The 22,928-nt window shown below is 36.9% G+C and overlaps 3 protein-coding genes across 5 annotated transcripts; 2 read left to right on the top strand and 1 right to left on the bottom strand.

Moving 5' to 3' along the window:
• Positions 1-84: 84 nt before the first annotated feature.
• Positions 85-4,614, top strand: Ist1 (increased sodium tolerance 1-like protein). 2 transcript variants are annotated; one of them, XM_087341081.1, is made up of 7 exons: positions 86-467; positions 679-811; positions 1,014-1,157; positions 1,677-1,865; positions 2,234-2,416; positions 2,819-2,881; positions 4,197-4,614. In XM_087341081.1, the coding sequence occupies exons 1-7, from the start codon at positions 199-201 to the stop codon at positions 4,425-4,427; spliced, it is 1,212 nt and encodes a 403-aa protein (XP_087197207.1). In that variant the 5' UTR covers positions 86-198; the 3' UTR covers positions 4,428-4,614. The 2 variants fall into 2 exon arrangements, with proteins under 2 accessions (XP_087197208.1, XP_087197207.1); XM_087341082.1 differs by lacking the exon at positions 2,819-2,881 and having other exon boundaries at positions 85-467.
• Positions 3,588-22,012, bottom strand: LOC110828714 (protein FAM76A). Of its 2 annotated transcripts, XM_087341087.1 has the most exons (7): positions 21,771-22,012; positions 21,484-21,548; positions 20,660-20,873; positions 19,974-20,113; positions 18,949-19,207; positions 7,837-7,947; positions 3,588-6,278 (listed from the first exon to the last, which is right to left on the bottom strand). In XM_087341087.1, the coding sequence occupies exons 1-7, from the start codon at positions 21,855-21,857 to the stop codon at positions 6,267-6,269; spliced, it is 888 nt and encodes a 295-aa protein (XP_087197213.1). In that variant the 5' UTR covers positions 21,858-22,012; the 3' UTR covers positions 3,588-6,266. The 2 variants fall into 2 exon arrangements, with proteins under 2 accessions (XP_087197213.1, XP_021917378.1); XM_022061686.2 differs by lacking the exons at positions 3,588-6,278; positions 7,837-7,947 and adding an exon at positions 12,502-17,740 and having other exon boundaries at positions 21,771-22,004.
• On the top strand, positions 6,059-12,904 carry LOC110828715 (L-serine dehydratase/L-threonine deaminase-like). Its single transcript, XM_087341086.1, has 7 exons — positions 6,059-6,235; positions 7,015-7,182; positions 7,489-7,589; positions 8,153-8,277; positions 8,682-8,784; positions 9,061-9,185; positions 9,962-12,904. Exons 1-7 carry the CDS (start codon positions 6,059-6,061, stop codon positions 10,168-10,170), a joined length of 1,008 nt encoding a protein of 335 aa, XP_087197212.1. The 3' UTR covers positions 10,171-12,904.
• Positions 22,013-22,928: the final 916 nt, after the last annotated feature.

Here is a 22,928-nt window from a genome sequence, read left to right as displayed (position 1 = left end):
GTTATCCTTCGTCAGCGTATTCTAGAAGATGATCATGCATTACGTCGATCTGTGCCTCTACGTCATATCAGCTTCTCATGACGACACCTTACTTTTTCATACTGCGGTGTATCCATTGTGAGAAGTGTGAAATGAATAGGAAAGGTGTAACCGTGAAACTGACTTTATAATATTAAATACTCATTCGGATCAACAACAATGTTTGCCAGTGGACCAAATTATACAAAGTTGAAAACAAACTTACGACTAGCTATTAACCGTTTAAAACTGTTGGAGAAAAAGAAAACTGAGCTAGCCCAAAAAGCAAGAAAAGAGATTGCCGACTATATTTCAGCAGGAAAATATGAACGAGCAAAAATACGAGTTGAACATATAATTAGAGAAGATTACATGGTAGAAGCAATGGAAGTGGTAGAAATGTACTGTGACTTGCTGTTAGCAAGATTTGGTTTGATTCAACAAATGAAGTAAGTTTTTTTTGCAAACTTGTAACCTAGATACGAACTGTGATATCAATTTGCATTTGAAGTTTCTTGAGGGCAATTGCATTTAACTGTATTTTGAAAAGGCCCCCGATTACCCAACTAATTCACACATTATTAAGACTGCTATTATTCAATGGTACATCATAGAAGATGATCTTAAATACTTTTAATTACCTGTTTCTCATTTTGTTAGAACTTTGGATGCAGGTCTTTCTGAAGCTATATCAAGTCTCTTGTGGGTGGCACCAAGACTTCTAACAGATGTTGCAGAAATGAAAGTTATTGCAGATCTTCTGATGGCAAAGTATGGTCGACAGTATGCTGATGTAAGTGTTGTTTCTTGTGCTGAAACATCCTGATGTTGAAATCAAGTTTAATCCAACCTAAATTTAAAATTAATGATTTTTCAAACAACTTTCAACTCCATGGACGCTAGATACAGTTATTTCAATGGTATTCTCTAATTCAGGTGATCTCAACAATGAGATAATTTGCACATTATCCTAAATTCACTATTTTCCTGAACAGGCATGCAGAGAAGAGGCCGTTGATTCAATCTCAGAGAAGCTGAAACACAAGATGAGTGTTCAGTCGCCCCCAAAACTTCTTGTGGAGAAGTATCTGATTGAGATAGCCAGGAATTATAACATTGAGTATGAACCAGATCCTCAAGTAAGTGTGGCTCCTTTCATTGCTTAAATGTTATAAATATAATTACTAACAGAGAATGGTCAGGCAGCACACAAACCTGAATGAAGAATTAACTCTAAATTTTGAGGTTAAGTTCTGATTGAATACATTGATTTTTGATTTGTTCTTATCCTTGACTTCATATGTCACAGTTAAGGCCTCACATTACATTTTCATGATTATATTGTTACTATTATTATTGTGATGGGGTCAGACTATGTCCCCGTGCAAATGCGACTGCTAACTGGGTCACCATCCGTCCTCTGGACGATACGTGAGTGAATGTGGAGCAGTGACAGAAAAATACTGACAGGAGAAAACTGGAGGATGTGGAGAAGAAATTGTTTCAGTGCCACTTCATCCACCACAAATCCCACGTGGACTGCCCTGGGACGAAGCAGCCGGTGACTAACCGCCTGAGCTATGGCTCAGCCTTCTGGAATATAAGATAATGTTAAAGGACAATAATTATAATACATATTTATGTTCTTCTGTGTTCAGGTAATGAAGGAGGATCAGCAGTCGATGGGCGTGGATGCTCTGTTGATCAATGTCGATTCTGACAAGAACAACCTGGATGGAGGCAACGGAGGGAACGTGCTGCCCGCTCAGCCCGCAGGATTCATTGGCTTCCCACAGCCTCCTGTGTTACCACAGCAACCTTCTGATTTCCAGCCATTCAATTACCCAGTAAACTCGGTGTCTTAAGTTTCCTTTTTGTTTTTTGTTTTGCTGTACTCTTGTCAGATGTGAATCTGAAATAAGTGACTGAAACATTTGGAGTGTCTGAAAGCAAATCCTGAAGCCGCTCTGTCAACGTGAAGCGAAGTGCGGAAAGATGGAACAGAGGGTCTTAATTTTTGCGGTCAAAACCTGAAATACATTATTTTAAGAAAGCAAATTATTGGCAGCAGAAATTTTATTGAAGATTGATCAGAATGAATGTCATGAAAGGCAGAATTCAAAATTGTGTAATTAAAAAAGAAATTAGTTTACAAAAATCTGTTTCAGTGCTCAGTACGAACTCACATTGAAGTTTCTTTCTCTTTTTGGTTCAGAGTCAACAGAAGGTTCCGCCTTCGTCTGCCGGTGGATTTGTGACTCCGCCCCAGCTGCCAGCCCAAGCGCCGAACGCTTCTTTCGCTTATGGCGTTCCTTTTTCATACAACATCCCCCCTGCAAGTGACAGTGGGGTTCCTGCATTTAATGCAGCGACAAAGCCTCTGAACACAAATCTTCAGGTTCGTAGCACGAGACATGAAACTGTCTGTTGGTTTGTTTGGGGGGATTTTTCTCTTTTTCTTCGCAATGGTTGATTGAATTTGAATCATTGATCGGTTAGATCATTGATCACAATTTTTTCTACAGTATTTTTGGCATGCCCTCACTTTCGTAGGGCAGTGAATTGGTGCTTTATGTACAAGATGTGTGACCTAACAAGGGAATGTTCACATGTTTTTAAATTATCTGTAATTTCTTGTGGTTAAATTTTGAGATTTCTTTGCTTCAGTTTTGGTTTTTGAATGCTAACCAGTGCATTTTGCTTCAGTATCTTTGGTATCCATTCTTCAGTTGTTGAATGCCTGTTAATCGATGCATGCCGCATGTAATGTAGTGTTATGCCTTTTTATTATTATTTGCAGGATACATCCCCCCCACCCCCATACAGCAGCTTCCCCCCTGATCTCCATGACAACAACAAACAGGTATACAAACTGCTGAAAAATAAATTAAGCTAATGATTTCTAGAACATCAAGGTCACATCATAACCTTGATAAATAACTTATTTATCTTAATTTTACTAACCACAGGACAGAGAATTGTGTAAAACAACTTCTTTAGTTCTGCTGGTCCTTTAGGAGACTTTCATTGAATAATAATAATAGTTTTAACCCCAAGTTGCATGCTCGTAGAAATTATTCCTTGAGTAACAATTTTTGAACTCGGTCTCTGACCTTTATAAGATATTATTCATCAGTGTAACATACTGTACTATTTCTTTCTGGGATCAAGAGATTTTCTTTGCTTATCTTAGTTTTGGGTCCCGTGCTGTAGCCGCACGGTCTGAGGCGTCATGCTTCGGACCGGCGATACGGAATGCGCGCTGGTTCGAGTCTCGGGGAAAGAAATTTCTCATCGTGAGGAAATTGGGGAGCTACAATGAGTAGCGTAATCCGGTCATGAAAACTAGCAATGGCTGGGGGTTCGTCGTGTTGACCACACGTCACCCTATATCTGGTTGGATGATCGTTCACCTCTGCTTAGGCATGTGAACGTTGGGCCAGCAGTCAAGCTAGTCGGCTTTGGCTCTCTGGAGCCAATTACGCCACGGATCTTAGTTTTGGAGGGTTTGTAAGATTCTGTGAATTGTAGAAAGCGATGGATTCGTAAATTCAGCAAATAAACACTCGTGATACTCAATTCTACAATTTATTACACAACCAGGGAACAAGATGGGGTCTGGTGATGGGCTGTTCAGAACCTATATTTCACGCAAGGTGGGGTGTTTCTTAACTGACTGAGCTACTATCAGCTTGAGAAAAATGGCTGTTGCATTAACATAGTTCATAACCACACCTTTGCACTGAGCCAATAACATTACTTCTGGAAGGGTTGGCACATTTCTTTTCTCTACAGTTGTCCCTCGCAATGTGGTAACACTGAGCACTGATTTTCAGACGGGCGAGGCATCTTACGTTGGGTTACATGTACGAATTGGTATAAATTCATACCAGTACTTTGTTTTCATTTATTGCTCAACTTCTGTACAAGCAGAAAATGTATCTTCTTGAATATCTGATGGCTGAAATCCAGGCTTAGAAAATTATAGAAATATTAACGTAAACTTATTTACCTCAGCATTAATGCCTCGCATTCAGATACATTCTTCACTAAAGAAAGTATTAATAATATTTCTTCATGAGCCAAGTTTTCATTTGTCTAATAAACATGAGAACGCAAGTCAACATTTGAAAGAATTATATTGTGTGATTTTTTTTCCCCCCCATGTTAATATTCAGAGTGACGACAAACCGAAACCTTTACCGAGAGCAAAGCTGTCGCCCGGCGGCGGGCCTGGCCAACAATCAAAGGACGACGACGGATTCTTGGACTTACCAGAGTTGCCGTCTGTCCCGACGGACAGTTTCCCACCACCAGATGATTCTCTTCGTCCAAGAAATTTGGGAAATGACGACATTGATTTTGATGATCTCACAAGGAGATTTGAGGACCTGAAGAAGATAAAGTAGCTTCAGACTTGAACGTGTATATTTAATGCAAATAATCTGCCATACAATCGGGCATTAGTTAAATTTTTCTGGCCACAGTTTCCATTCCGTAACATTTAATTGTATTCTCTCTTGTGTTTTTTTAATTGTAAATAATTATTTGAGCATAAAATGTAATAAATATTCAATAAATTAAATAGTATTTTAACCTTTCCTATGTCCTTGTTAAGACTGTTTCATCACTGAAAATTTTTTGCACTGTGACATTTAAAGTCAAAAAGTAACACCAACTCCTGCAACAGAAATTTGTTCATTTCTCACTTCAAGAAATTCAGACAGTGCAGTTGCAGTCCATATGGAATTCGCTGCTTGCTGACGGTCGCAAAGCCCAGATTCATTCATAACCTACAAGTTCCAGTTGAAAAATCTGAAAAGAAGGGACCACTTCAGAGACCTGGGCGTAGCAGCTCGGACAAAATAGATTCCTTTGAAGCAGAAAAATTAAAAGTCGCTATGGGCAGATTAAATCATCTAATAATAAGATGAGGCAATGCAGAAATTCTATAAGCAACTTTTTGACGCCCATTCCGTGGACTCTCGATTTAAAACCAGATGTGCGCTATACTTTAATTTTTAAAGGCCTAATTTTGCTCTCGCTTTCAGTTCAAAATAAAAACACAGTGGGACTAAAGAAATGTAGCTGACGCAGGAAAAGTTAATATCTTGCAATGATGATATTTCACAAATATCGTACTTTGCATAATACAAGTTTATATATTTTTATGAATTGCAATTTGTAAATAAATTTGTACAAGTCTTTGCTTGGTGCCGTGTACAAAATGTGTCATACCATGTAATAACATGATCAAAACATTGAAGACTGAAAGATAAAATGACTGTAACGCACACTTGACTTAAAATAAAGCAATCAACTTGAAGAATTTTGTTTCTGTTTATATTTATGTATGATGTTCCTTGTATGGAACTTGCTATACCTTACAGAGCTGGTCCAAATGTTATCATTTTCTGGATTATGGAATTATGATGCCATGTGGCCTCGTAAGTGGTGACCAACATTTTGAAATAAAATGTCCCCTCTATCTCCTGGGCAGAACAAGAAAACATTCTGGCTGGCAAAACTTTAAGGGACGAGAACATTCAGAACACCTAACTGCAGTTGGGAGGATAATATTAAAATTGATTTTAAGGAAACAGATTGGGAAGGAGTGGGCTTAGATTTGGGACTGGTGTGGTCTCTTGTAAACATAATAATGGACCTTCAGATTCATTTTCATGTTCACAAGAGGTCACCACTAGCCATTATTGCACATTAATAAAATTTTGTTCCTCTCAATTTTTATCACTCGGTGTTAACATATGTCAGTCGATATCATTACATAAATTCACGCTAATGAACATATGGAGCTTTTATAGCTGAATCATCTTGAATGTGATAGAGATTAAAATTTTTATCTGTGCCCTTGAAGTACTATTTATAAAACATGTTACAGATGAGTATGGAATATGAAACCTATTAGTCAGTGAAAGAAAAGGAAACAGCAAACTGGTCCAGACTCTTCATCTAGAAAAGAAGTTTCACAAAAAAAATTATTTTCGTAATTTAACATACCAGCGTGGACATTAAAGTGAATATGGATTCTCGTGGTTATGAGGAAATCAATGAACCCTTACATTTTGTGACACCACTTAGACACAGCAAAAAATTGTCGCAACTCTTACCAGGTCCCGCTGAAGTTTACATGAAAATGGAAAACTGCCAACCATCCGGTTCCTATAAGATTCGGGGTGTCGGAAGGCTGGCAAGAAAGGTAAGACCGAGTTTTGATGTGAAGTTTGTGTTCAGAGGTGAAACTGAAATTAAAAATAGAAGAAATTACCATAAATATGAGAATATTCTAGGATCGTATTGGCAATTTCTGTTATAATCTGTAACCAGGTTAGTACTATACAATATTTCATCTAATCAGTCTTGTGACTTATCTGCTAATTAATTCCATTCAACAGCATCCTTTTTGAGAAAATAACTTCTTCCCCAGCATAACGGCCAAGAATGCAAAGTTTATTACCGACTTCCATCTAGTGCAAAGAAGGTTTAAGAATGCATGGAGTTTTATCTCCACTCCCCCCATACTGTAAGCAGAGTGACAAATTTAACTTGTTATATACCTACACAAACTAAATTACCTTTATTCTGAGACCAGCCCCAAGTACTGGGTCGGAGATGAATCCCTTAACTTCAGACTCAGGATGTGATAATGTGATGTATGGGTCAGGGCTATCGCACACGTCGTGAGGTGGTGATAGGTGCATACAGAATAATGGTCGGATGATTAGCAGGGGAAAACGGAACAACTTGGAGAAAGACCTACCAGTGCATGACAAAAATTCAAATTGAGATTTGATGTTTTCACAGCAGTGAACTGTGAACTTCTGCATCATGATACCACGTAATCTTGTAGTTGGTTACCAATGTTTCAGAAGAAAATAACATTAGTGTAGATGTGAAGAAGGAGGTGGTAAGTTCGTCCAAAACGTTGGTAACCACATGGTATCGCAATCCAGATCGAAAGCGTCTGATATATTTCAGATGAAGGAAGAAGGCTACCAGCAGTTGGTGTCATCGTCTGGCGGCAACGCTGGTGTCGCAGCTGCCATCGCTTCTCGAGCTTTCGACATTCCCTGTACCGTGTATGTACCAGAGTCAGCACAGCCAGTATGCATAGAACTCATGAAAGACAATGGAGCACAAGTCAAGGTGAGGACAGCCATTTTTTGTCCAACAAGAAATGCAATATAAATTTTGACGGTTGATTATGTGGTGGAATAGCAATGAAAGAAACCATGGAAAATATTTAAAAACACGAAATACATAGACATTTTAAGTTCTCACAGTGGTCAAGATGACAAATGTGGTCTACTGAATGAGGTTCATATATGGTCGCAAATGGGCCTCACACATTTCTGCCAGCAGACCCTCAGAAACAGAAAGATAGCTTGCAAGAATTATGAAGAGCTGAGAGAATGTGTACTTATCATCCGTTTCATTTGTTTCTTCTGACAGATTGTGGGATCCAGTTACGGCATATCAGAAGCAATTGCACTTAAAGAAGCTGAGAAGCCAGGAACTGGGTTCTTAAGCCCTTATGACCACCCAGAAATTTGGTAGGAAATGTTTCCTGCTGACGACAACTACAGTATACCATCAATTAGCTAGAAACACATTAATAATTACATCATTTACCTGCTCCATAAAACAGTTCTACAAACCTTTCCAGTTCAGCGCGTTAGCTCTCATTCCATTTTACGTGATTTAACAACTACAATTCATAAAACATAATTAAATAGCATACAAGCCAATATTAAAAGATACAATTAAAATTTTATAAAAAATAGTAAAAAGTGCACAAACCTTGCACAATGATGGCTTTGCTTCATAATTCATGATATTATAACACTGCAGTGTGACCGCCCACTTGAAATGATTCCAGAGACTGTGTAGAAGTGATTCATATGATCGTATCTGCAAATAATAAAAATAAATTATGAACAGGAAGATGACTGTCTTCTGGGATATTGCGATATGTGATCTGGTAGAAAAAGACTTAACATTTGTCAGTCAATTTCTACCAGACTACGTATCGCAAATCCCAGAAGACAGTCATCTTCATATTTGTTACTTTGAGAACCTGAAATCTCTCACAAATGATGAATTTTAAATTTTACAGGGCAGGTAATTCCACTTTGATGGATGAACTCAAAATTCAACTTCCCAGCAAACCAAGTACTATCGTTCTCTCTGTCGGAGGAGGAGGGCTTCTGCTGGGCGTGCTTCAGGGCCTTGAAAGACACGGTGAGTAGCTTGAATTTCTCTCTCCCTCACTTCACGAAACAGAGGATCCATCATCACCACAAAAAACGAATACCATCGGATCTGTTTTAATATTAATCTTCTACTGCTGGCTGGTCCTCCACACACTAATGAAGTTCTTCATCACGTAACATTCCCACTTGCAACCAAATACACATTTTCATTACGAACTTATTTTCAAATACTTCCAATTTCTGTTCTTCCCACACCAGAAATAAACCAAGTTTCGTGCCATACAAAATAGCAGTGATAAATGTGGCACAAAAACTGCATTTCTGATGCACAGGCAAATTAAAATTCTGACAACAGCCACCAAAAATATCCTAGCACTTACGCAATACTTCCCTAATAAATGTATTCTTACATTTTATTTTTTTTCTGTTCAGGTTGGAAAGATGTGCCTGTAGTGGCGATGGAAACATATGGAGCTCACTGCTTCAATCTGTCTGTCAAAGCCAAGAAAATGGTAGCACTTGAGAAAATTACAAGGTAATATTTCTATCACAGCCATTCTGTGCGCCACATCCATTAACCCTTCCAACGGCAATTTTTCTCATAAACAGTCCTATTCCAGGTTTCTTTCATAGTTTTATGCCATTGAAATGGCGTGAGTCGCTGATCAAAAAAATCCATTAATAGCATCAACTTGCCACCGTCACACAGACTCTATATGCCACGACACGAAAGTCTCGACGTAAAGACAGAAATTTTATTTCGATGACCATTCACAGTTGATATAATAGTGTTATTTTGTGATCCATCCAGTGTTGCCAAGTGTCTGGGAGCACGTACTGTGGCACCACATCTTCTCGAGGCACTTCCGCAATTCAACGTCATTTCTGAAGTTGTGACAGATGCACAAGCCATCAAAAGTTGTATAAAGTTTGCAGGTTTGTAGCACTGTTTTTCATTACTCCCATCTTGATACACGCTGTCTGTCAGTAGACATTAATCTGTTCAAGAAGTTCTCACGTTGTTATGACACCTGTAAGTTCATCACTGTCATCATAATGCCACACACATCCTCATAACCTAACCTAACCTAACCTATGAACCATTTTCATATCTATTTTAATGTTATCCTCCAGCCTACATCTTGATGTCTTTCCATGGAGGTCCACATGCAATTCTTATGACATGTCCTACTTACATCAATACCGTCAATTCCATTACTGAGCGATTTGTACAAACAATGAAGCTCAAAGCTGTAAAATTTTCTGCATTTTCTGTTACTTAATCTTAGTACAACAAATCAACTTCACACAGAATAAATTACTGTATTTGTGAAGAAACTGGGGGAGTGGAGTGGGGAGAACTGAATTGTTTGCATCACACGTCTTCAGCTTACAAGCATCTAGATCATTATCACTAGACACTAATTCATACAAGAGACTACTGCATCCCAGATCTGAGGTTTTCATAGCAGTGAACATTTTGACGGTACTCTTCTGGGTCGTGATGCTGTGTGGACTTCACTCCGAAGATGGCAGCAATATGTTCCTCTAAGATCACGTGGCATCATGACCCAGAAGACCATCCGATCACCGACAGACCAGTGCATGTCGGTTACATTTATCAGTGCAATGGCATTGGAATTCGAGTATGTTGAGTAACACGTAAGAGACGATCCTTTCCTTTACATTTAACACAGTTTAACTTCTTGCAGACGATGAACGGACATTGGTGGAACCTGGATGTGGAGCCACACTATCTGCTGTATACTGTGGTGTATTGGCAAGACTGCAAAATGAAGGGTTCCTTCCACAGCTGACAACAGGTCCAGTCGTTGTAATAGTATGTGGAGGGAACGGAGTGTCGCTCCATCTGCTGCAGGACTGGGCCGCAACTTTTAATCTTGAATTCCCATCACCTTGAGTTTAATAGAAAACTGCCTCCTTCTTGAGAAGCTAGCAGTTACTTGGCTGGTCAAGAAATTTCCCCCAAAATCCATTTTTTTTTATATTTTTATGAGTACCCAAGAGGTAATTTTCATTATACCTATACTAGTCAAAAGGCCAACTGTAATTCAATAGAGAGTAACATTTTGCATCTCCATCCCTTACCCAGTTTATTCCTTTTACGTGTCCTTTCTTCCAGTTTCAACTTAGAACAACGCATATCATCAAAACATTTCTATCACCCATACAGGAGTAATTCTAAAAGCTGTCTAATGGTAGCAGTATTTATAAAGTACAACTTTCTGCTATCTCACATCATGCTGAGAAATTTCAGGCCAATTTCAGCGCACCGAAACACATGTCAAAGCAACATCAAACTGGGCTTTATATAATGCAGATGATGTCAATTTAAAGTCTGAAATGGATTCTGAACTATAGTGAGGACGTGGTGTTTCTGACATTTGGTATTTTGATTCTGTAACTGGTAAGGGCCTTTGGTATCTGCGTGTTTAAAAAAAACAGTGGGGTCTGGGCAGTCTCAAACCAAAATTTGGTAAAAACACTACTTAAATTAAAGTTGAAGTTTCAGAAAAGAATAATAATAATAATAATTACCACTATTACTGTGCTAAAATTGTGAAAAGTGACATTAACTATGTTTGTCTTCCTTTCCCATATGACACAAAAGCATGATGTGGTATTGCTTAAACTGGTATATTTTACACAAAAATGACTATTTGCCAGTTGTCATTGAATGATACATTAACTGACTGACTCTGCTGAAAATTCGCGGCATGGTACTAATCATTCACAATCTCCTTGTAAAACTTCAAAAATATTTTAAAATTCTCCTGATGTACATTTAATATTAACTTTTCCACTCATGTTTAAGTTTTACAAAATTTTGGTTAGAAAACTTGAAGGGACGAGACTACTCAGAAGACTGAGGCATAGATGGAAGGATAATATTAAAATGGAACTTAGATAAATTTGGTTGAAAGATGTGAAATGGATTTATCTGGGTGGGTGCGGAGGTCAGTGGCAGGATCTTGAGAACACGGTAAAGAACCTTCACATTCCATAAAATCTTGGTAATATCTTGACTACTTGAGCAAACTATTAGCTTCTCAAGAAGGCCTTGGCTCCAAGGAGTTAATTATGTGCTGGTGAAGTATCACAATTTAAATGTAAACATTTACAAGAGACAAAAATGACCCAGTGACTGGATGAGCAAAGGATAGCGTGATCTCATGTGTAAAATACATACAACTGTCAAAAGACACATGACCCTGACGGAGACAGAATTTTTCTTAGAATAAAATATTATCATATGATCACAAACTGTCAAGACAGTTTCACAAGGAAGTTTATAAATGCAAAATATTTGCTTACTTCCAAAACCATGTGAATCTGAATAACAAAACTGTCCAGGAGACACTAAATATGCCGAACAACCAATATTTAATTACGGCATACGAGGTTTTTAACACGGCTGTTAGGGGTGCTACTATCAAATTAAAGTAACAAATCATTCTCAACACAGACACTTCATTTAGTCACGCATTATAAATGATAAAATTCAGACACACATGTTTTTAAAAAGCAAACTAATGATGTATTGGTAAACTTAACACATTCACTGTCAAAACTTCAAAAAATTGACATTTTACATTTATTGGATAGACTTTTAACACTGGCAGTTCCAAATCCCCCGATTCAGCAGACCGTTCCTTATAACTTAAATGATCCTGAGAAGATGATGTCATATGTAAGATCATGTGAATTCTGCGAAAGTACATTCATGGAAACAAAAAGTGAAGTCAAACTGCACGGAATATACCGATCAGTAACTTTTATATTACCATAAACAAGAAACTAAAGTAAGTTGTAGGATTTATTCTTCTGTGCTCCAAAATGCAATCTCTTTCATTAATGACAAGTCAATCGTGTTTATTACACAGAGAATGAAGGAATTAATCAGCAAAGGCTGTTACGTATGACATCATATACTCAAAAACTGCTAAAGATGTAAAATGTTCCCTTTTTTCCCTCAAAGGAAACTTCAAGAGAGAAACAAACATTGTTTTGGTTTTATTCCCTCAGACAGCACGAAGCCCTAGCCGCGGACATTCCTGGCATTTAATTACAGCCTGCTTTTAAATGCCGACTGTGAACGTGTTAAGAACTTCCTGTGCAGTTAACTACACTGGTAATGGATAACTGTCAGGACAATAAACAAAGATGGGCTTTACAACCATCAAGGTCATAACATAACCCATCTTCATTGTATAAATTATGATAATGCTAATTACAAATAACAAAATATAATTTATATATAATACATCACAAATAATTTATGATAAATAATGAATGCAAGTAAAATACAAGATATATCAGTATAATTGTGTTATATAAAGTTTATAATTACACATTTTTCAAGTTTTCTGCTACACAACCTAAAACCATATCTGATCAGAAGTCAACACATTTGGGGGTTAAAACATTTAAATGACATTCTTTCATCATCTTATAAACAACAAAAACCATTAAACCACATTATACAATATAATTTGTTTCCTGCTGATTTAAACTCACCTCTGTTATCTAATAGTAGGACATCAACTATCCATTCAATGTTATAATACAGTTTGTTTCTTTTGTTTCAACGGCACTTCGGCAGTCATACTGAAATAAATACTGCACCAACATAATCATATTTTACTTTTTGTTTGCAAGTAGAAGAATGACACACTACATTGCTATGGCAACCCTAACTCTTTCCACCCTCTCGAGGTGCTTCAGAGTTTAGCTTCCAATCACAGTGCCCAGTCAAAACGTGATATCACACTTAGCATGTATCTGCTAACAGAATTCTACAGTGTGTCCACAAAGTCCCTTCGGGGTTTTGAAAAATTGTGGCGCGCAAACAAATTGAGCTTGCCACGTGCGGTTTGCGGCAGATTACAGTGAAACTCTGGAAGTTTTTTACTGACCTCAGTAGACCTCGATGTGGGCTCCCTTGGTAGCACGGATCGGCAGAGACACGGTCCAATGCCTTGGCCTCCACGTTCACCAGACATAACACCACTGGATTTTTCCTGTGGGGTTATGTCAAGAGCAATGTGTTCCGAACACCAGTTAACGGACTTGATGACCTGAAGACCCGTATCAGGAATGCGATCTCGGCTATTCCAGCGGACATGCTCCACAGAACATGGCAAGAGCTCAAATATCGTCTGGATGTTCTCCGTGCTACCAAGGTCTACTGAGGTCAGTAAAAAAATTTCCAGAGTTTCACTGTAATCTGCCGCAAACCGCATGTGGCTAGCTCAATTTGTTTGCGCACCACAATTTTTCAAAACCCCGAAGGAACTTTGTGGACACACTGTATTTCCATGTCTTAGAAACCTTAAAATGTGAAAAATTTGCAACAGACCAAGCCACTGTGTGCAATGTAAGAACTTTAGAAAAGTGTGAGAATCTGACAAACAAATATGTTTCATGAGATTTGAGAAGCTCACACAGCTAAAGATGCCAATGTTAGTCTTTTAGACTGAAACACCATGTGAACTTGTAGGTAGATACCAAACTTTTGGAGGAATATGCTGCCTCCATCTTCAAGCCTTCAGTCCTGAGGCAGTAACTACCTTCAAGGCCTTGTGGCATTACAACAAAGAAAACAATAATGAACAGGTATATTTTATAAGTATATGTCCACAAAGTTATATTTATTGCTAAATAATTATTATTTCTAAAACAATTGTATTACGAAAATTTCAATAAATTATTTGTTTTATTAAAGGCAACTTCCAATTGAAACATTTTTTGACTACTCTATGCTTACTGAATTTTTTTTAAAAAGGACTTTATAAAAAGTGGGTGTTTGTTGCAAAATTACAATTGCTTAATAAATTTTAACGAGAACTTATTAACAAATCAATTAAAATCTATGCACAGCAGTGTGTATACATATAGACGGACAGATAAATATTACAAAGTTAAAAGGTGCTCACGTATAGTGAAATGGGCATAAAAAATAATAGAAAAGGTCATCAAATTTTTCCCCAGAATCTACTAAAGGAAACCATTCCCAGGGTTAAAATGACAGATTTTTAAATTTAAGTATGAAATTCTCTAAAAATTAAAAATTCAATCACACTTCACTTGTTCATTTAAACGGACATCAGAAGTAACTACTTTTGAAGCATGTTCACAAACTTGTTATCACTAATGAACCTTGCAACAACATGAATGTTGGTATTATATCATAATTCCTATTATTATTATTCCTGTTTTTTGTTCTTACCGTACATAATGTTTTTTATTCTGTATTTCAGTGTAACAAACTTTGGCACAACAAAATTATTTTGGTGAATCAGAAGTTTGTTGCTATTATATTCTAATGCACGCAACACATATTCCATATACTTTTTGTTACTTCACGCAAACTTCTTTCATTCTCAATTTCGCATACGTTCCGAATCAATCCGTTGTTTTCATCGTACATGCATTATTCCTGCTTCTACCGCGTAACTGACGATAAATATAGAATCACAACCTGTTTTTTTTTGTGTGTATCAATTGACTTATCCTGCTTCATAATGTCACATAATGTCTAAATTAACATACAAAGATGGTTTGTCATCTACGACATAAAATATAAGAACAAGTTGTTTCACAATTTAAATGCTGACGTTTGTTATTTATTCATAACAGTAATTTTTGTTTCCTTGTTGAATGACTTAACTTGATTACTTCCAGCAGAAACTTAATATTCGTGGCCCTATTTTGAAGACGCAACAAAATTCTGATTTATAAACAATGAATACACAACATTCATGAGATGAAACGGGTTCATAAAAGCAATAACATAACAGTGTGGATTAGAATCATGCTTCCCATAAGTAAAATTACGTGAGGTGGAACAAAGATTACCACAGATACCGAGTCGGTGCTTGCTGTCACAGACTGCGGTATTTTGAAGGAGCAGCATAACAGAATGTGGAAACATCAAACATTCAAGTATTGATGTAGATCAGTAACTTATTACATAAACAGTAATGAAACTATCTAATACTATTAAACTAGGTATTTTAAACTTTCTTTAAAATTCAAAATGCAAGGCATTTCTAAGCTCTTGCACATAAATTAAATTGTATCAAAATATGTTAAAATACGGAAAAAAATAATAGTGGCCCATACACCACAGACTGTATAAGAGAGCTCACTTTTTCATTATAGCCAGTTCCCAATTATTTTTCAGTTTAACCATGAGCGAGGAAAGGACAATTTAGTAATTAATTTCTATTAAATGTCCGCACGGTGGAATTCAGCAACTGCTGTTATTTCACTGCCAAATCAGCTTCAAGGCTAACTTAGGATCATTCAAAATGGCCACGTTCTGAACAGTACATTAAATCACAATGACAAATGTTTTTGAGATGAACGGTTCCAAGTCATTTATGAAGAGACAGCGTTTCAATTGGTCTGCTATTAATCGGACCTAACACACTGCACTCAAGAAGTACTGAAAATACAAAGACTTTATAAACACAGACCTAGAGCAAAATTTTCTATTGCATTTTCTAACAAAAATTTGGTGGTACAGTGAGGTGTCCAAACTTTTCAGTGGAATATCAAACATCTCCGCAGGCCTCGTCCAAGAGGACCACCGCCCACCGTAAAACATCCTAGATTATGGGCGTGAAATTCTAATTTGGGTAACTGATAGCTAAAATTTGAATTCAGGCTACATCCAGCATTTGGGCTGTCCTTTGCCAATTGCTGTTCTACGCGATTCATCAGTCCTTTCCCGCTTCGTCTGATACATTATTTTAACTACAACATTTTCCTTTTTAACTTCTTACTTTAGTATATCGAGTAGAAGCAACACAACGGTGTGACCTTCCACAGTGGTAACGTACAGACTGAAGTCACTCCAAGGAGACAACCCGTCTGTTTCCAAAGCAAAATGTACAGAAACTAATTGGTGTCATTACCGATTACTTCTGATGATATGATACAGGCACAATGGATAAACCTCTGGCATCTTATTCTAGTCCTCCTATGAGCAAGTCTGGCCTGTATTACAGACTGATTTAACTTTGAACTCTCCCAAAACAAAAAATTGTCTAATACACATTCAACGTATGACATGAAATATGCCTGTTTGTTTGTTTCTTCAGGATGTCAGAAAAATTATCTATTGCATAAACAACTTAAAGCAACAAAATGCTTGAAGTTCCATGACACACATCACAGAATTTTGGTCCTGTACACTTTGTACATTAACAGTGTAAAGACATCCAATCAGAGTAGCAGGTAACTCGATAATTTGGACTTATTCTTAGACATGCTGTAGTAAAACAGCCATCATATTAGCCAATCACAAGGGAAACAAGACGCAACGCAACCTGAAGATCCTAACTCAAGACACAGAAACGCTGCATTTCTATGAGCAACGTGGTACTGCATACCGCAGTCTTACTCAGTCACTTCAGGGTTGCGCTGTTCTGCGTTTCCCTCGCGATAAAAACAGCGTGGGGACGACTACAAAATGTGAAGATCCCCTCTCGTCCCAAGTTAAATTTTTTAATTCTGTTTGCCTGTATATGTGATCAATACTAAGACAATATTATAACGTGCAGATTCAATACTGATAGGATGCCAACTTTACAAAAATATCACATCTTAAATTTCAGGATTTGAGTTACACTTTTATAATAACTACTTAAAAACTGCATAGGTCACGTCAGTGGTACATCGCTGTACTAACGACTCGCACGAACAACTTTGTCAAATGAGATAAATGGCTGTAGTAGTCTGAACAATTAAAGTTTTGTACATATTATTACCCTTTGTAATCAGTTTGATAAACATGCAATCGATTCACAAGAACACGGAAAAGAAATATTTGTTACTGATTCCACACTTGTAATTAAATGGATATTTTAACAATCAAAGAATTGGAATTCTCCTTTACTCTTAGTGTAATAACTATTACCTATTATGTACTAGACATAGTAAAAAGTACAGACATGTTGCAAAACTATTTTTTATATAAATCTTTCATTCTTATTTCTTACTTTCTTTCATACCAATCATGTCCAATCCATATCACTAAAGACAAGATCCCTTCACTTGCACGATAAAAAATAAAACTAGTAAATAAATTTGCCGTACGCGTGATCCGATTACCCTCTTGCCAAACAATGCTGCATCAGATCATTCTTTTGTAATGCAAAAAACACGTCTGACTGCAGCACCGCCTTAAAATGCATTACAAACTGAAGTCTAAAGTGCAAAACTATTTACTACGCTAGGGATGGACTGTCTGTACCACTACCACTGCCACCACCACCCACTTCCCGTGCCGCTACAAACATTTGCTTCTTTCCACTCTTGGACAATGTTGCCACTTCCTTCTGTAGTGATTTAATTTTTTGAGAAAGATTTTCCACTTTCTTTTCATGTTCCTTTTGTATGTTTTTCATCTTGTTTCGAAGTTCATTCTCAACTGTGAAGTGTTTAGCTTTTAATTCTGTGATCTGCAAATCAGAACAATAAGTATTACTGGACTGTGGTCTTGCGGATGCGTTTTGGAGGAATTCATTGCCTCAGTCTTCATAACAGAAACAGAAAGAAGCGATACATCACTACGAAACAACGGTAATAACCTAAAAAATTACGTGGAATCACATTCCAGATGACCACAATCCACATTTTCACTGCCACGAAAACCTCACATCTCAAATAACAGTAAAAACTGCTAATTTGAGTTTAAAATTGTTCATTTTGAGAGATGTCACTACATGCCATTTGCAGTGAAGATCTGAGTATAGTAAGTCTCTCGCAAGGTTGACACCAGGTTCGATTTGAATCATGAATAACAACGTACTGTGTGAAAATTCATTGCGTCTTAAATATTCTTAGCTGGACGGTTAATCATGCACTTCAGGGTTCCACCAGACTCAGCCTTTTCTCTTCTCTTTCATCGTACTTCATACTGTAAATACTATTTCTGAAAATCTCCAGAGACACAACAACAAAAATATACTTTTATACATCATCAACAACAATTTTTACAGGCACAGTAAGAAATAAAGTTGCATTTCTATTTGTCCCGTACAGTTTGTAAGTTGCTGTACCACAAACTGACACAAGCTGGCTAACTCCCATTTTGACAACACATGTATGTGTACATCAGTGGTCCCCAACGCGGTGCCCGTCAAGGCTTTTTCTGGGTGCCCGCGTTGCTACGGAAAGAGGTTATACTGAATAATGAAGGCTGTTCAACCACGAACATTATAAAATCAAAGCGCAGATCTCGACTTACTGACGCCCGTCTTGACGATGTTTGCGAGCAGCAACATCATCCTACACTCCCAAAGTTGAAAAACTGGCCGATGAAATGCAACACCAAACATCACACGAACTTCCCACTTGAGTAATAATAATTATACTTATAAAAGTGCGTATTTTTGAATGCATGGTTTCTTGTATCATTAAACGTCGTATTATTTGGTGTCCATATCTTATTTGTCCAGAGAAAAGAAAATTTGGCTTTGTTAATTGGTTGGTGCCCGCCACGATCTCATAAACTCTCAAATGTGCCCGTAGGCACAAAAAGGTTGGGGACCACTGCTGTACATCCTCTGGTTTCTTATCAAATGCAAAATCGTGTTCCACCCTGAATAAACATACCGCCCGCTTCCGAGTCATAAAAAGTAATGAAACACTCAAGCACATTACTTACCAGTTTGTCCTTGCTCAACAACTGAGAATCTTTCTGGTTCAACTGTTTCTGCAAAGACGCAATCTGCTCCTTCAGCTGCGTCATGGCAACAACGTGATCCGACGAGTTCGGATCATGTGGGTCTCCTCTGTTGTTCCCTGCCCCAGACCCTCCACGGGACACTTTTGTCGGTGGGCCTCCTTCTCCGTCCTTCTCACCGCTGGGTTGGCTTAATTTTGTCACATCTACCCGGTGCGGACGTTTGCTATGGCCCTTGTGTCTGCAAAAACAGACGCGCGCATTGTACGTCAAACCGCAAACAAAGCTGTGCTGCTGGCACATTATATTGTATTTTTGTTCTTCAGGGCTGTGACATATCTATCCTGAAGGTGAAGGAAATACGTTCTTCCAGAATGCTGGTAACCACCTACAAGACTATATGATGTATCAACCCAGAAGATGACAATCCGCACATAATGTTATGTTTTGTGATCATAATTTCAGGATTCTCCTTTCAAATTTAAGGATACAAAAGAAATTTGACACATTAATCCCATCAGTAAGCACTTTCTGGAGGTAGTAGTGAAATTTATCTACGCTAAAGCTTCTTAAATGTATTCATGTACTGAAAACAGGGGCCTGTTAACCTCAAGACAGAGACCAAACACATCCCTGAAACATTCATATTCTGGTGTTTACACCAGTCAGTGAAAAAAGTCTAAAAATCCTAAGATGCGGGATAAAATTATAATAATTAAAAAGTAATGACGTAGCCACATAAAAAATTAAATACTCAATCAGCTTACACGAGTTTCATCTGCAAATAGTTCTATTACGTTACGCACATAACAATGAGTAAAGTCAGAGGTACCAGCTGTGAGCAAGTTCGGAGGAATCCTTCACCTCTGCCAAAGAGGCCAATGTCAGCAGCTTTGGAAAGTTTGTCCAATCTGCCAGATCCAAATTATATTAAATCCACAAAGAAAAGTCCTCTGTCAAGAACGCACAGCATTAAAGATAGTGATAATGGTAAATTTATAACTTACTTCCCATGTTCTTTGTTCTTGGCAGCTCTCTGGGCTGCTAATTTGATGTGCGCTCGTCGCTCTGCGTCACTCTGCTTTGTCTTAGCAAGAGCCCGTTTGTACGACAATGTGCACAGCCAACATAACAATTTGCCATCAACCTGTGTGGAAAATGTATCATAACTATAATATGCTTAATTAACTTCATTTTAACATCAAATTTGCAAAACATAAGAATAATTATTTTATAATAAAGTTTCTCATTTCTGAGCTACAATACAATTACAGGGTAGGTTAATGGCTGCCTCATCACGGCACAGCCTTTCCACTATGTGCGCACACCGCATCACATTCAGCCATTCCTAGTCAACTGTAGCAAAACTGAAGTTATAGCCTTATACAATGCTTTAATTAGATCAAAGCTAGCGTATACCTCAGTTGTAAAATTACAAAGTGCACAACAACAATTTGCCAATTTCAGTCTTTCTTATGTGTTTTTTTTTGTGGTTATGGTCTGATTTTAAATCATTTAAATTTTAGAACACTTCATTCAAGACTATGATATCAAGTACATTAGAGATACTGTTGATATTTGTGTGCCGAGGTACTTTGCTGTTGGCAAACACTCTAATGAAGACATTATCATCCTAATCAATATCATCATTAAATTAAATTAATTTAAATTAAAGGTAATTATTGTAGAATACCTTCTTATCTTCATCCTTTCTATCAAAGGCACACTTCTGTTTGCATTGTTCGCACGTGACTGGCAGACCATACTTCTTCTCTGAGTTGGTGCAGCGTTGACACTTGTTACCAATGAACGCGGCAATAATATTGCAATACTCGCACGCTGTTGGTTTTCCAAATTGTTTCACATTTGTTTCGCACTTCTTACAGATAGCACTAGGACTCCCTTTACTGCAGACATATGAAGTTGAAAGCAAATCAATTAAAGTTTTATACAAAAAAGTTAACTCTCTAAAGCTCAGTGGTACCACCTGATATAATAACCGGTAACTCCACATTTTGCCCATAGAGTGTATTTATGATTCTCAGAGCATTAACTAACTAATCTTAATAATGGGGATGGGTTATATTTTCTTTAAGGCAGAATTGAATTCTTCTACTCAGTAGAATAATTTAATTTAACAGAAAATTCTCAGATACTGCAAATATTTATAAAGATTATATTTCTGTGATATAATTACCCTGCTCAGTATAATTTAATCTCCTTACAATATAATATGTACATAAATAACTGCAACAAACAATTGAGAGTCCAGATTTATATCTGTGTCAAGTACAAATAAAAAGTACTTATTTTTATGCATATACATTTATACTTGTAATATAAAGTTTACGTGGCGTGTTCTATAAAATGTAATATATTTTAATTCTGATTTTAACATCTCCAAACTGTCTGTGAATTTGTATCTTATTTAAGGTTACTGGCTTTAACATAAACCACTCTAAACAACCTCAACGACTTGGTACTGGACTGTAAAGTTATTCTAAAATCGATACTCACTTGGTCTGCTGAAATTCTGAACGGCAGTATGTACACTTAACAACAGGAAATGCTCCCCGACATTCCTGAAACAATTTTGAGGTTAAGGATGACGATATAAGTACAGATTGAGGCACATATAGTTTATTCTCACACTGCACACAAGAAATTTAATTATAATAAATGTTTCACATTTGGAGAACGTTTCAAGAAACACTAACGTCGATTCATTGCAATCAACGTCATCCTACGAAGTGCTACAATTTCATGTACAAACGCGAAGTATTCGGTACCCGGCTGCATATTACCTTACATAATTGTTGTCCTGATGATAATTCTTCAAAGGGATGCCTCGAAAAACATCTTGAGCATGCAAACAAAGCTGACATATTCATAATTTCACAAAATATTCTTACTAAGTGCACAGCAAATTTTCAAACGTGATGTAAACATCTACAAGTAACCTCCATCTTGCATATGACGTCATTAAATGTTTTGGCCATAGTGGGAGAAAATAAGGTTTTGCCAAATGGACAAGACAGCTAAACGTACCGTGCATGACGTCTTCATTGATCACACGTAATGATCAATATGAAATGATTAATACTGTAGCGAATGTTTTGAACTAATTAATTCCATTGAATGGAATAGAGTCAATCTTCAGCTAATAGTATGCTGAGATAGTCACGAACACAACAACTTGCCACAGATACCTACCCTGAGCCAGATGAAGTGAATAATTTGATTCCTCAAAAGTAAACACTAACTAGTGAAGTTACTATTTGGCATGTGGAGGTTATTTATGTTTTGTGATAATGCAATAGCTGTAAGAATTTGTTTGCAGCTTTTCTATAGTAAAGTACAGTAATGAGAGTAGGAATTCACTTGCAAGGAAAAGTATATTAAATTCTTAAATACTTCTCTACTGTAGCAAACATTCAATGAATTTAGACATCTTAATTTACTTAAGAATGCATGTTCATCAATTTTGTCTGCATTTTACATTTAGACCACCTTCCTTGCTAGTGTCTAATAGAATTTATTGATTTTATTAATTATATTTATGTTTACATCCAATATATTAACATCCCAAACACACATCAGAAATGGATGTGTCCCATTCCCTTCCAATTCCTGTTTGTTTTCTTGGGCCTTCCTGGTGGTATAAAATTGATAGAATTTATTTATATTCCACAGATCCTTCATACTTATATACATAAATACATATTTATAATATTCAATGTATCTGTAACTTAGATGAGAAAGGGATGTGGAACATGTCATAATAATACAATACACAAAACAAGCGTAATTCAAATTATTCTAAAGATTTCACATAAAATAAACAAAGGGTTCACTTAAAGTAGCATAATATTATAAATAAATCTACCCATCACAGTGGATAAATCATACTAGTTATTTGTAGTATATACAGAAAATAAAAACCCTGTATTGTTATAAGTTAT

Source organism: Zootermopsis nevadensis, unplaced genomic scaffold (assembly GCF_977971745.1).
Source record: "Zootermopsis nevadensis isolate Lab colony 2312 unplaced genomic scaffold, Znev_1.0 Znev_ptg000061l, whole genome shotgun sequence".
Classification (NCBI taxonomy): Eukaryota; Metazoa; Arthropoda; class Insecta; order Blattodea; family Termopsidae; genus Zootermopsis; species Zootermopsis nevadensis.
The sequence above is the reverse complement of the archived record's forward strand: the minus strand, read 5'-3'. Positions and strand labels throughout refer to the sequence as shown.